Genomic DNA, 14,674 nt, shown 5'->3' on the forward strand with positions numbered 1-14,674 from the left:
TCCACAAACTCTGTGACATATCTGTAAGGGAACGAGGGGGGGGGGGGGGGGGGGGGGGAGGGGGGGGCATTTTGGAAGAGGGGTAGGGAGGAGGAGGAGGAGGAAGGGGGCGGGACACGCACGCACACGCGCATAAAGAAAACCACAGGATCAGGCACCCACACACGAGGCCGCCACAAGACAACAAGGAAGGGTCGTGGGTAGGGCGGGGGGGGGGGGGGGGGTGGGGTGAGGAGTCCGGGGGAGGGGGGACGGTAAACAGTCACACACAGAGGACAAATGCCAGCAGGCACAGGCAGCCTTACCTGGGATTACTGAGATAGTTTTCAAAGCTCGCAATACTCTGAATGTGCGCAGAGCGGAAACATTGCCTAGGTTTACAAACTCTGTTATATACCTGCAGGATTAAATGCACAGTTACTGCAGAGCAATGCACAGGCTGCTGCTCAGCCACACACGAGACACATCAGAGCCACCGTTTACAGTACACTTTACAGGATTATCCAACACACAATGTCAGCGTAAACTCTACAATCATGTGATGAAGAGCATGCACTTTAGTGCTGAAGGCTTCTTCTTTAGCTCGTAGGACATGTAGCTGAAGTCGCTGAGGCGCGACGCCTAATGTGGGCCAGATACTTCATGCTTTCAGGGCTCACATCCATTACTACGTAAGACAGTGGTCACAAAAGTATTCACCCCCCCCATTTTTTGTTGCTTTATAACCTGGATTTTATTGGGTATTCAATTGGTTAAAAGTAATGCATTTATATAAAATACTTTGTAATATTTAAAGGTATTTCAACTGTTCCTTCTTCAGAGGTTCCCACAGCGAGTCCTCCTCCACGTCCCCTGTAACTGCATGTATAACGTATTTTCCGGCCTATAAGTCGCACCTTTTTGTCTAATTTGCAAACCCTGCGACTTATACGTCAAAACGACTTATTTATAGATTTTTTTTCTCCATATTTATAAAACAATTTTTGGCTGAGATATGACCGTTTTCCTCCATTCTGACATTGAAACTACTGAACACTACCATTTTCTGCTGCTAGATAGCACTTGAATAGTATGGCATGCCGTTGTGTAATATAATAGGTAAAAGTGGCTATTAATGACACAGTTAGCTTGCCATAGTCCAGGCAAAATGCAGTTAATTTGACAACTGAAGTGCATTTATTAGGTAAAAGTTAGACTGAGACATACCTTTACTATAATTTAGAGCAAACAAATAATTGTTTTTAAGTGTTAATCTTGTTAAATTCTTGTTAAAGTCCTCCTGTGCACAGTCCCGCGGCCGCCAATCGATTTTTGGCACAACACCGGCCCACGTTTCCAGGTTGTCAGCGGTGACGCATAATAGATGTGACTTATACAGCGAAGCGACATATTTATGGATTTTTTCAAATTATTACACTTTTTTGGACTGATGCGACTTATAGGCCTGAAAATACGGTAGTCTCATTCACAAGATGCGTCGGTCCGAGACTGAGATGTGTTCTGGCCACCTTGGTCAATTCAGAAGACTCACAGAGGCAGCAAGGGGAGTTGAAGACATGCCACCTTTGTGCCGTCGAGCAAGATGGTAATATAACTGGGCTGGCTGGCAAGTATTAAATTTTTTTTTTTTTTTAAACTGGTGCTGCGGCTCAGTAATGTGATGAACTGATGACATTAGTATGACCACCCACTCAGGGGATTAAACAAGAAACTGTTTTATTAAAGATAATATCAATTATGCTACTTTGTAGTTAGCTTAAAAAATAGTTAACCTCAAAGAAGATTGCTAAAGTGAGTTAATTCATAACGTGTAGTAACTGACACGTTACATGCTCCAAGTCAGCCCAGCTGAGTCCTGCTCAACGCCTCCTTTGGTTCCGCTCTGAAAACACATCTGAGCAGGAAGCGTCTGACTTCATTAGCGATTTATAAAAGGCTAACGCTTAAAGGCGGACTTGTCTGTGCAGCCATTTGGACTGTTTTATGAAAGAGTCTTATACATCTCCTGTTTGGGTTTGTCTTTTTCCTGGCAGCTGCATTTCTAACATCCTACCAATATACACACTGTCCCTCCTCTGGACATGTCCAAACCATCTCAGTGTGTCCTCTCTAACTTTATCTCCCACTTGTTCAACCTGTGCTGTACCTCTGATGATCTCATTCCTAATCTTATCCATCCTTGTCACTCCGAAGATTAACCTCATCATCTTCGGCTTTGCTACTTCCAGTTCTTTTTGTCCATGTCTCCGTCTCCAGCCCATACAACACAGCTGGTCTCACCACTGTCTTGTAAACTTTTCCTTTGACCTTTGCTGACACCCTTTTGCCACAAATCACTCCTCTAAAACTTTTCTTCATCCACCCCCAAAAACTGTGCAACTAAGCGGTCTGCCGATGTCCACGCCGTCACTGAGGGGATTGAATAGTGAATGTTTGTAGTTTTTGAGATGAGTGTTTTTCAGGACTGGAACTGAACAAGGAATGCAAATAAACCTTAATGTTTCTGGTGCAAGATATTCAAGTGGGTAGGAGTTACACTATGTAGAACTGAAGTAGTTCTTTTTGCTAGTCCGAGGTGGCATAGAGTTGCATTAGGGCCAAAAAAATCAGACCCCAGGCCGTAGCCATCATTTCCAAACCACACCTGACCCGATGAATTAACGGTAATTACAGGTCTGAACCTGGAAAAAACCCAAACATTTTTAATTAAACTTTGACTGCTTATATAGTTATTAACGGTCGGCAGACACGCGCGACTAACGGGGCAGAAGATTGGAGATGAGGGGGTGTTAGTCCTTTCGTGGCCGTCAAAGCTCATTAAATCCCTTTTTCTGCCTGCATTCTGCATTATTCAGACACGGACCCTGCTCTGACATGATTTTGGGATCTCACCTGTTTGGGTCTTCGACCGCGCTCGTCCACTGAGTGCAGAGGCTGAATAAATGTCCATTTGGGCTTTGACGAATCGCTGCCTGGCAGTATAGTCCCATCTGAAGCTTAACTGAACTTTTTTTTTTACCTCTTTCAAGGCTGGTCAGCGCACGGCCAAAAGGCTGTGTGCGGCTGGTGACTGTATGGCAAGCCATGTTGCCATATAATTGGATCGTCAGCCGCATGTGTCTACTGACACAATCAAAAGCCCGACACTGGCCCAGCCAGCACATTATGGCCCAGCCCTAATCCGGATCAGGCGGGGCCGGACTCTGGGTTAGAAATGACAGCTCTAGCACAGAGTGACAGATCCTGACGAGCAGAAGGAGCAATTTTATCCACCACCAGATGTAATGGCAGAGCCAATAATTGGCTAATGGTGGCCTTGGCCTCTAAAGATTCATCTTTGGCCACCCTAACAGCCTAGCAACTAGACAGCATTGTTTCCTCAAAATGATCAAGATAACATATGAATAATTAAATACATGACGGCAGCCATCTTGGATTTTGACATGGCAACATGATTTTTGATAGGGACTTTTGTTACGCCTAGATTCAACCACACACCTAAATGGAAGTTGGTACCTCAATTATTTTTCCAAGTTATCATGCTCCCAAGATAGATGGAAAGGCATACGGACGGTATTCCTAATTCGCCTCTTCGCTCTGTGACGGGGGACAAAAAGTGATGGATGGATACGTAATAGAAGCTTCTAGTGGCTTCACTTTGAGCCCCAATCATTACCTTCAAACGCCACATAATTACTGGCCTCAGCGAAGCATGGTGGCGGCATCATCGCGCTAAAAAGACCTTCTGCTGAAACTGCGACAAAAGGTGGCTCTAACATTTTCACTTTCATAGCTGTGCACAGTTGTTTTGTTTATTTTTGTCTTGTTTGATTACAAAAACAATGTATGTAGCATCTTAGGGAGGTGAATGCGTTTGCAGACCACTGTAGATTTAACAGCCACCCTACAGGCTACACAGTTAAAACCAGTAAGCTGAAAATTACCACGCGCCCCTCTGTTCCTTCTTCTCACATTTAGACGGACTTCATAAACTGAAAGGCTGATTAGCATTACAAGCCTTCGGCTGCTAAATCTGTGCCACATCTCGTTAGGCTGAGCCTAACCACGCTTGTCATAATACTTACGCCATGAGTATGACGCTGAAATCCAGCCAGTTCCACGGGTCCCGCAGGAACGTGAACTTCCCCACACAGAAGCCCCGGGCCAGGATCTTTATAAGAGACTCGAAGGTGTAAATCCCCGTGAATGTGTACCTGGTAAACAAGGTGAGGAAGAGAGGAAATGAAAACACACAGAGAGGAAGATTGGTTCTGATTGCAGAGGCAACGTGACAAAGCCTCTATTCACAGTCTCTCCACACGACCTCCTCATAGTCGTCCAGTCTTTTGATACGATTCCTTCATCTCTAAAACATTAGCTGACATTAGACCTTGTTAATTTTGACAAAGCTATCAGTTTATTTTCATTGCAGCTAGAAACCGTACATTCATCTTAAGGATGACTAAAGTTAAACAGCACGTGAACAATAAAAGCAACACTTGGTGATTTTGTCTCGAGCTTTTTACAACAACAGCGCAGAACGTTAGGAGCTTTAGCTTGTGCCACACGGGGACTTAATAAATATGATCCGTCATATTTGTGTTTGCCATAAAATGTAAAGAAGCGTGCTTTATAAAACTAAAAGAAATGCACTAAGAGTAACGTTATACCTATGTCACGGTGCAGTATGTACCGCTGAACAAAAGGTCACGATTTAGTACGGAAGAAAAATAAAACAAATGGGAAATTTAAAGAAAATAATTACTTTAGTGCCTTTTTAAATCCCATTTGAACTGTAAAAACTAACTCACGGGCCATGAGTCGAACAGAAAGTTTCATCAACTCTCAATACTCTTTATCTTTATGCTTCCATTAGGTTATGAAACATCATGGGATACATTTTCATTGTTATGCTGATGACACACAGTTATATTTGTCCATGAAACACAGTGAATCCAATCAGTTACTTAGACTACAAACATGAATTAAAGACATAAAAACATGGATGACCCTTAATTTTCTGCTTTTGAACAGACAAGACTGAGTATCCTGAAGCATGCTCAATAAGACAAGACTGAGACTGAGACTCAATGAGACAAGACTGAGGTTTTAGTTTGTGGACCTGAGCACCTTAGGAATGAATTTTTCAGTCTTTCTCCCTCCTTAGATGGCATTAATCTGTCCTCCAGCTCTAATGTTAAAAATCTTGGAGTTATTTTTGATCAGGACATGTCTTTTATCCCCCACATTAAAAACATTACTAGAACCGCCTTCTTCCACCTGCGTAATATCACTAAGATTAGAAACATCTTCTCTAAAAACGATGCAGAAAAACTGGTCCATGCATTTGTCACGTCTAGACTGGACTATTGCAATGGTTTATTATCTGGGTGTCCACGTCTTTAAAACGTCTTCAGTTGATCCAAAATGCTGCTGCCAGAGTCTTAACTGGAGTTAGTGGGAGAGATCATATCTCTCCAGTTTTAGCTTCTCTCCATTGGCTCCCTGTCAAATCCAGAATTGAATTCAAAATCTTACTTCTAACCTACAAAGCCCTCAACAACCTAGCTCCATCTTATATTACAGATCTTATTGTTCCATATTTTCCTAACAGAGCACTTCATTCTCAGACTGCAGGTTTACTTGTGGTTCCTAGAGTTTCCAAAAGCAGAATGGGAGGAAGATCTTTCAGTTATCAGGCTCCTCTCTTGTGGAACCGACTTCCAGTTTCTGTCCATGATGTCGACACATTGTCCAGTTTGAAGACTGGGCGCAAGACTTTCATTTTTGATAAATCCTATAATTAGGGTTGTTTTGTCATTCCGTCTTAAGCTGAGACTACTAGAGGACAAATTGACCTCACTTCTTAAAATTGAATAGTTTTCATTTGATACTAGTTCTATTTTAACATGTGATTCTTGAACCTGCCATTGTGTATCTGTTCCTCTCAAACTCAGCCAGTTGAAGCAGATGGCCGCTTGTCCCGAGCCTGGTTCTGCTAAAGGTTTCTTCCTCATAAGAGTGTTTTTCTTTCCACTGTCTCCTTCATGCTTGCTCAAGATGAGAGTTCTGTGATGGAGTTAAACTCAAATCCGTCTGCTCCTCAGATAAATAATGTTAAATTATTATTTTATATATGAATGTTTCTGTTCAGTGCCCTGAGACGACTTCTGTTGCGACTTGGTGCCATATACACAAACTGAACTGAATTGAACTCCAGAAAGATGTCCTTCTCAAAAGCCTCGGCGAGCTGTGAGGAAATGAAGCTTGACGTCCGGGATGTTGAATTAAAATACTGATGATTTTCCACTGGCCTAGTTTTAAAAATGTCACTTAAATGGTACGACTCTGATCAGCAGCACCAGACTTTTTTTTTTTTACTTCTGCATTTTCTGAACCGGACAAGTGTTTTATTTTAACGTACCGTGTTTAAACCATCGTTCTCTCCTTTTCTGTCCAACTGTTCACACAATGTTTGTCTTCACTGTCCGTGTCCAAAGCTTCTGCACTGAGCGCCACCCTTACATACATGTACCGTTTCCCCCCCAACACCTAGCTTGGTTCCTTGTAAAAACATAGCTAATCTACGTCCTAATTATTACATTGATGCTTTCAGATTTGACTGATGTGATAGTGAGATGAGAAAATGGACATTGTTGGTACTTACTCTACATTCTTGGCCCATTCCGGGGGGTTACTCAGGGTCATAAAAGCACAGTTGGTCAAGATGGTGAACATGATCAACATGCTGAACATCGTAAGAACAAAGTTAAGGTATAAAACAGTAAAAAAATAAATAATATATATATATATATATATTAAACAGCCCAACCATAAAACAGTTTAAATTAAAATTTCATCATCAAGTTCAGTTCAATCTGTGTTTCAGCGCTGAACTAAAAAAAAAAAGACAAATTAAGTCTTTAACAGACGCTGGTGTAATTCCTTCTTTACTCTGATAAATTCTTTAATCCAAAGGATATGAGTGCACTAAAACTTTAATAGCTAATCTTCTTAGAGGGTTGAAGGGGTTCAGGATGTACAAGGCAGAAGTGGCATTGAAACGGAAGATTGCCTTCCCACGATTCAATACTATGAAGGTCTGAAAAACAGAAGGGAAGTGTTAAAAGAGGACAAAACACCGATGCTCCCCAGAGACAAACAACAGTAAAGTAACATTTCAGTGCACTATAGTTTATGAGTGACAAACCATACGAGCAGAGGACTGAGTTAGACTGACGAAGTCGTATTTTTGAATTAAAAATGTTGGTTGAGTCCTGGTTTGATACATGAGTTCAGCAAGATCCATTTCTGAACAAGAAACCCAGTTTTAATTTCAGTTTCTTTATCAAGTTTTTGATATGTGGTTATGCGCATCAAGTATTGTATAAGTATCTGTAAGAACCCACAAACTCAATAGCAACACCATTCGTAGATAAGACAGACGGAAGGACTGTTGGTACCAACTTCCTGTTTGAAAACAACTCCCTTAGGTCTTATCAGCATTTAGCACCAGTTTGAGACGAAACATCTGACTGGATGATGTCGAATGCAGACTGTAAAAGCTGGAACACGTAAGCAACTGATTTAGTTCGACAATAAACTACTGTTTCGTCTGCATATAACTGCAAGGATCTATCAGGAATGTTCTGACCTATGTCACTTCTGTAGATTGTAAATAGGGTGGGTCTCAAGACTGAGCCTTGTGGTACACCATTGTTGGTTGTTATATAACTAGAAGTACCAAGTATCCTTAGCAAGTATGCTGGCTAAGATATAGGCTAAGCTAACGAGTTCAAGAACAGAAGGTTTTGTGTTTAACAGTAGTGTGAAGCTAACTTAAAGGTATACAGTATCACTGTTTGCCCTACCAATATCCAGGGAGGGCGTTCCACCCTTTCAACAGAACCGAGCGCTTTGCCTACAAAATCCCCTCTCGAACAAGGAGCAGAGATTTTAGCAACAGAATAAGCAGTTCAGACCTATAAATATTATAATGCTTTGCTAAACCCCGCCCCTCCACCCCCACCCCCAGCATGCCAAGTAATCTAGGGGAAACGGTGTATATGATACAAGTGAATTTTACTTTCACATGTTTAATGTTCCCTTTCATCCTTAACAAGGTAATTATGAGCAAATAACAGAAGCATTGATACAAATGTGGGAGTTGCAGTATTTCAAACACAAGCTTTAACTTAAAGAAAAATCGCTTTTTGTAGCTTTTCTTAGGGAAATAAATAGTCCTCGTTGGGTTTAAATACGTGTAAGATAACAAGAGCATACCCAAGGTAGATAGTGATGGTCAGTTTAATCAAAGTCATCAAAACCTTTCAAACGCTCCTTGATGAACTCCCTATTAGCGAACAACATACTGTTTGTTTCTGTCGTTTCATTTTTCTTTGTTATGATTATTTTGTGAGATATCCCAAAGCTAGTCTTTGCTTGGATATGTAAATATAAGGGTGTGCTAATATTGCATGACATTGTCATGAGAACACATCCTCAGGGGTAATGATCCATGTTCTTCCATACTTCTTTCATAAATATTAGAAACTGTGGAGAACAGACCTTCTGATTGCTGTAGTAGGTGTCAAGGTCTTCCAGAGGGGTCGACACCAGGTGAGGAGGGGTGTCTCCGTAGATGAAGGGCAGAGACTTCCCCGCCTCCAAGTCGCTGTTGGGCCTGGGCCCATTTTCATCGTCTTCGTCGCTGCGGCGCTCCGCCCGCGGTCTCCGGGCCTTCTCCTCGGCGATGCGCCTCTCGATGGCGGCCAGCGACTCGGGGAGGAAGGGGCGGAAGCTGTCTGGTCCGGGCGGTACAAGCAGCTGTGCCATCTTGTCATCCTGCTCCTTCAGAGGGCAGCGAGAGGCTCAGCTGGGGCAGAGAGCTGCAGCAGAAAAGAAAGACGGAGACAACGAGGTGTCAGAGCCTGTAAATAATTCATACATTTCTAGGTCAACCCATCAAATGCATCTCAACCAAATCATTGTAGGAACTAATGGTTGGCCCCTATTTCCAAGAATGTTCCTCTCCTCTTTGAAGCTTTACTATTGCACCCTTTGGAAGAGAGTACTTGAACATATTGAAAGATTTCTATTGTGTATTAAAACTATGACTACATAATGAGAAGTCAACTATTTTTACTTTTTCCATCTAATTTCCTAGTTTTTTCAAGGCACGTCTCATACATAACAGCTCTCTCTCCATCCCTACAAGGAAACCCTACAGTTGACGACAGCATTAGGTTTCGAATTAAACAAGAATTCAGTGATTAAAGAAAGATTTTATATAAATTGTGATAAAACTATGAAATACCACAATATAAATTTTTATTCATATAGCCAAGCCTTAGTTCCACCTGCTTCCCTCATGTTCACACAAATGTATTCCTTTATGCTTCTACTGACTTTCATGCCTCTACCTCTCCAGGCTCTCTTCCACCTGCTCCCTACAAACTGCAATGTCATCTACAAACATCCTTGTCTATTATTCATCCAACCTTTATCTATACAGGTTAATCCCACTGAGCCTCGGGGACTCGAGACCTGATTTTAACAAAGAGTGATGACTACAGTGGACTATTAGGACTCCCTCCTCACCTCAACTTATTCAGCCTCACTTCAAACAAAAAAGGGCCCACCTCCACCTAGAACCCATCTTAGTACATCTAATGTGCATAGATAGGGATGTACGATATTGGATTTTTGGCCGATATCTGATATGCCGATATGTTAAAACTTATTTGGCCGATAACCGAAACCCATACAGATATTTTTCCCCTAGACCTACTTACAGAGACTACAAAGCTTTCCATCCATCCATCCATTATCTTCCGCTTATTCAGAAGTCGGGTCGCGGGGGCAGCAGCTTGAGCGGGGAGGCCCAGACATCTCTTTCCACAGCCACCTCTTCCAGCTCTTCTGGGAGGACTCCAAGGCGTTCCCAGGACAACCGAGAGACATGGTCTCTCCAGCGTGTCATGGGTCTTCCCCGAGGTCTCCTCCCAGTTAGACATGCCCGAAGCACCTCTTTAGGGAGGTGCCATGGGGCATCCTTACCAGATGCCCGAACCACCTCAACTGGCTCCTCTCGATGTGGAGGACTATCAGTTCTACTCCGAGTCTCTCCCGAATAACTGAACTTCTCACCCTGTCTCTAAGGGAGAGTCCAGCTACCCTGCGGAGAAAACTCATTTCAACCGCCTGTATCCGCGATCTCATTCTTTCAGTCACTGAGGGTAGGAACGTAGACCAACCGGTAAACAGAGAGCTTTGCCTTACAGCTCAGCTCTCTCTTCACCACAACGGACCGGTACAGAGTCCGCAATACTGCAGATGCTCCAATCCGTCCGTCAATCTCACGCTCCGTTCTTCCCTCACTTGTGAACAAAACCCTGAGATACTTGAACTCCTCCACTTGAGGCAGAACCTTATGTATATACCGTTTCGGTTATTTTTTTAATTAAATACAATTTATTAACGAGAGATTATGCGCCGCGGAACTAAAGTTCCTACGCGTGTTTCAGCACGGCGCTATTATCTTGCAGCACGCGCAGCATTAGCATTAGCTTCTCGTTGCGGTCTCCTGTTGGGGAACATTATGGCTTTCTTGTTAAAAGACAACTCCAAAGCTGTGCGTCAACGTTGTTTCACGGAGATTGGATCTGCAGCAGCAACACGTCTAACTCATTAACGCACTTGAAACGACATCGTCCGAGCGTGAACGTCTCTTCTAGCAGCTTGGTTGGTACAAACACCGATAGCAGCAGCATTTAAACAACCTTTATCAGGTCGTTCAGATCGGTCCAGAGCAATAACACAAGCTGTAGGAGTTGTTAAAGCTCTGGACCTACGTTTCTGTTGTTGATGCGCCGGCTTTAAAGTTATTGAGCGCCGCTACGACGTCAAGTCACGTCAACACTTCAGCCAAAAAGTTGTAGCAGCACTTGATGAAAAAAGATAAAACTGATATTGTCAACAAGCCATGGACCAGATTAAAGCCCTGATGAGCGAGAGACTCAGCCACATCTTAACAGAAATGATGGCTGTTCAAGAAGAGGTATTGTTATTTTATTATTATTATATTTAAAATTATAATCTTATTAACTCATTTTTTTTAAACCTCTGTTTTATTTCCAGTCTGGGACAGAGAGAACAGCTGAGTCTTCTTCCTCTTCAGGGAAATCCACCAGGGATCACCTCCAGCTAAGAAGTCTGTGACTGAACTCTGAACGTTTCCAGGGACCTGTCCCACCTGTGGCAGCAGGTCCAAGAGGTTGTGAGTAATGAGGCCAAATACAGCCACACTGCAGAATTAGCAAAGCTCTGCCTCTTTATTCCTGCCACCTGTTGCTAGTGAGCGGTTTTCTCCACCGCTGGAAATATTCACTGAAACTAGATCTGAGATTTTGGCAGAAAATGTGGACAAGTTGGTCTTTTTGGCCAAAAACTTAAAACTTGACTAGTTAGATTGTAAACAGTCTGTTATCATTTTTACCTCTCAAGGCTCTTGTTCTATCATGATAATTTGCCATCTTAGTTTGGTAGATGTGAACTTCGGTTGACGCAAGTTCACAGAAAAATGGCTTCTCTCCCGCCTTTTCATAAGCAAACCCTGAAAACGAAGCAGATTTCACATGCTAATGGCTCAGAGTGACTAATACCTCCTTCGAGTGGCTTTCTGTTTGACACAATGGTCTGACGTTGTCCGTTTTATAACGGATGATGACTATAGCCATGGCTCATGTGCGAATCAAAAAAATAAATAAATCACACGGTGCCACAGACCTGACAAAGAGAACATTTTATTTGGTTTTAACCAAAGCAGACAAAGTCCAGAATTAGTGTCCGACATGCGTAAACAAAGATGAAGCGCTGAACAACGTCAAGCAAAACATCGCTTGTGGACAGCACACTCTTCACAGTTTCCCCATGAAGGCATCGGTCTTAATCGTTTTATTGCTGCGTTTTACTTCATAGACAAAGAGGCCTCTGCAGAAACGGAGGAAGTCTGGTCCGGCAGTTAATTATTTGGCGGACTGGAGAGAAAAATCAATGGAGTGCTGTAACGATAGCTTTCAGTATAAACAAATGCAGCAGACAGTAATTATTGTCTCAGTCAGCAGCGAGACCAGACTCCCCTGCCAACGGGTCAGTTCACACCCAGAGACCCATCGTTTCCCCACAGGAAATGGTGAGAAAGAACACCAGCAAATCTTCTCAAAGCACTCTGGTGAGCCATCACCAACGGATGCTTGGTGCCTCGAGGTCTCACACACGGGTCCTGTTCCTTGTGGCATCGAAAACTGGAATCTCCCTTCAAACTGGATCTCAAAGTCGAGGTCTCCTTAATTCATTAGCTTTACTTCTTTTTTACCCGTAAAATAAAAATGGAGGTACAGTGCTAGCCTTGACTCATCAGGAAGAACCGAAACACCGCACCGCTGTTCTGACAATAAACCAGGCCCAGAGGAGTCGGAACCACTAAGCAGAGACGCATGGCCATGACCTGCATGGACACAAGTTTTACCAGTTACAAGTTCGACTTTCGCGGACTCACTCCTTCTTGGTTTTTCAAAGTAAGATTGGACAGGACACACAATTGGCTGATTGATGGATGAGCCGCAAGATTGGCATGGATTTAAAAAAAAAAAATTGATATCATTAGCACCTGTGTGCAGCCCACATGTGCCCCACAGTGGAGAGGTGGGCGTGGCCAGGAGCGCTGGCAGAGAGCAGAGACCATGACATGCTGTGCTCTTTTAGAGCGTTTAGAAACATTGTTTAGAACTAGGCCTGTCAAGATAAATGGGCGATTAATTGTCTCAGAAAATATTGCGATAAACGATAATATTGTTGGAAATTTGACAATAATTGAGTATTGTCAAATTTAAGAAGAAATGTTGGTCAATTTGTGTGTAGTAGTACCTTTTTTGACCACTGGATGGCAGTATAAGACTGAACCGAAGGATGGATAGTGAGGGAGCGTGCAGCGTCTCTAAGAAAAATGGGAGGGCGGCCCCTTGACGTGACATGGGCTGTCTGTCGTTTCTATTTTTCGGTTCTCAAAACGACGGACGCTCGGTGTGCTTTGAGCTCTTCTGCATGGTATTTGAAAATCAGTAAACAATTTCTCAGCTTCTTCACAAGTCTCAACCGTGAATTTTGGAGCTTCGACAAGACGACGGTTGCTTCCCGAGGTCGGCCTGTTAGCTTAGCTCGTAGCTTAGCTTCTCTGCTTAGCTGCTTTTAACAATGCTAAAACGTGATTTTGAACGGTTAAAACAGATTTTAAAGGGAGGGGTCAGTGAAGAGCGCCGGGGTTGAGCTTTTTGTCATCCAGTGTCTTCAGTAGAAAGAGAGAGACGCGAAGAAACGATGAAGCCGGTAAATGAAAATGAGGTTGACAATTTTCATCTATCATGCGATTAATTGATTTATTGTTTATCGCAACAGGTCTAATTAGTATGCAGTACTACTACAGTATGTGATTCTGAACATCTCCAAGTTTTCTCCCTAAAAGTAACACTTCCTACCTTACAAATGAAAGGTAGGAAGGCTCCAAAAGACTTTTTTTTGTTAAAAATAAATAAATAGAAAAGCATCCTTGTTCTGAATAATGTATTGACAAAGGAGGTTAAAGTACCAACATGTGTCTGCCTCAGGTTGGCGTATGCGGTCATGGCCAAAGCATTTCTTTCACAGATAGATTTACACAAATTGGCCAAATTCATTGCCTGACCAGTCACCCAGTTCACATCCTTTAACAGATTCAACAAACTATGTCAAAACGTACGTAGACCAATGAGCAAGCTCTTTAAAGTCCGAATGTCTGGAAATAAAACGTCTTAGCTTGAATTAAATATCAAAGCCACATTGAAGAGTTGACAAATGTTTGGTTGGATTGGCCTAAACAGCAACATTTGAAATAAATAAAAACAGCTAAAGTGGCTCCTAGAAGCCTTAACAATATTTACACTGTTGCTGTCTGGTTATGAAACACTTTCTATGAGCTGGAGTCAAACGACAGCAGATGTTTCTGCACCTTTAGCCCCCGACAGTGAGACAGGTGAGGAGCAGGAGACCTGACTAGACGGCTTGTATAGTCATTTTGCTCAGGGTTCATGGGATATTTTGCTAACAGACAGACAGTGTTCACTAAAATAGCTGGGTTGGGACTGTCAAATATTTTACCTGAGCATGTGTAAAATTTAGGTTTTTTAGTGCATGTTGAGATGGACTAGCTGAAGCGGCCATCTTGGACTAAAACAAGCTTCAACCTTCTTTTTAAGCCAGAAGTCAAAGTGACGTCAGAAACCGTAAAGCCTCACGGCGCCGACTTTCCGTGCGGAGCTAAGCAGAGCAGCTGCCTTCAAAACAAACAAGTGGAAACCTCTCTTTGTGTCCAGGACCTTTTGTTTATTTATTTTTTAAAGAAGTGTTTGCTCAGAGCTCTTTCTGTCTGGATCAAAACCAGCTCAGATGACACGCAGGCCCACCAGGAGCTGTCCGTGGTGCTCGTGGACACCAGGAGCTGTCCCTGGTGCTCGTGGCCACCAGGAGCTGTCCCTGGTGCTCGTGGACACCAGGAGCTGTCCGCGGTGCTCGTGGACACCAGGAGCTGTCCCTGGTGCTCGTGGACACCAGGAGCTGTCCCTGGTGCTCGTGGACACCA

At 43.0% G+C, this 14,674-nt stretch overlaps 1 protein-coding gene across 1 annotated transcript in view; it reads right to left on the reverse strand.

The window, feature by feature from the left end:
• The window catches only part of LOC119428911 (sodium channel protein type 2 subunit alpha), a 79,710-nt gene that overhangs the window by 57,370 nt on the left and 7,666 nt on the right, over positions 1-14,674 (reverse strand). Inside the window, exons 2-6 of the mRNA XM_037696608.1 lie at positions 8,569-8,888; positions 6,984-7,102; positions 6,668-6,757; positions 4,086-4,214; positions 306-397 (exon numbers count right to left, since the gene is read on the reverse strand). Coding sequence (XP_037552536.1) covers positions 306-397; positions 4,086-4,214; positions 6,668-6,757; positions 6,984-7,102; positions 8,569-8,835 — 697 coding nt within the window. The 5' untranslated portion in view covers positions 8,836-8,888. The remainder of the gene's footprint in view (positions 1-305; positions 398-4,085; positions 4,215-6,667; positions 6,758-6,983; positions 7,103-8,568; positions 8,889-14,674) is intronic.

The sequence above is a fragment of the Nematolebias whitei genome, chromosome 23, assembly GCF_014905685.2.
Source record: "Nematolebias whitei isolate Nwh7 chromosome 23, NemWhi1, whole genome shotgun sequence".
In the NCBI taxonomy this organism is placed as follows: domain Eukaryota; kingdom Metazoa; phylum Chordata; class Actinopteri; order Cyprinodontiformes; family Rivulidae; genus Nematolebias; species Nematolebias whitei.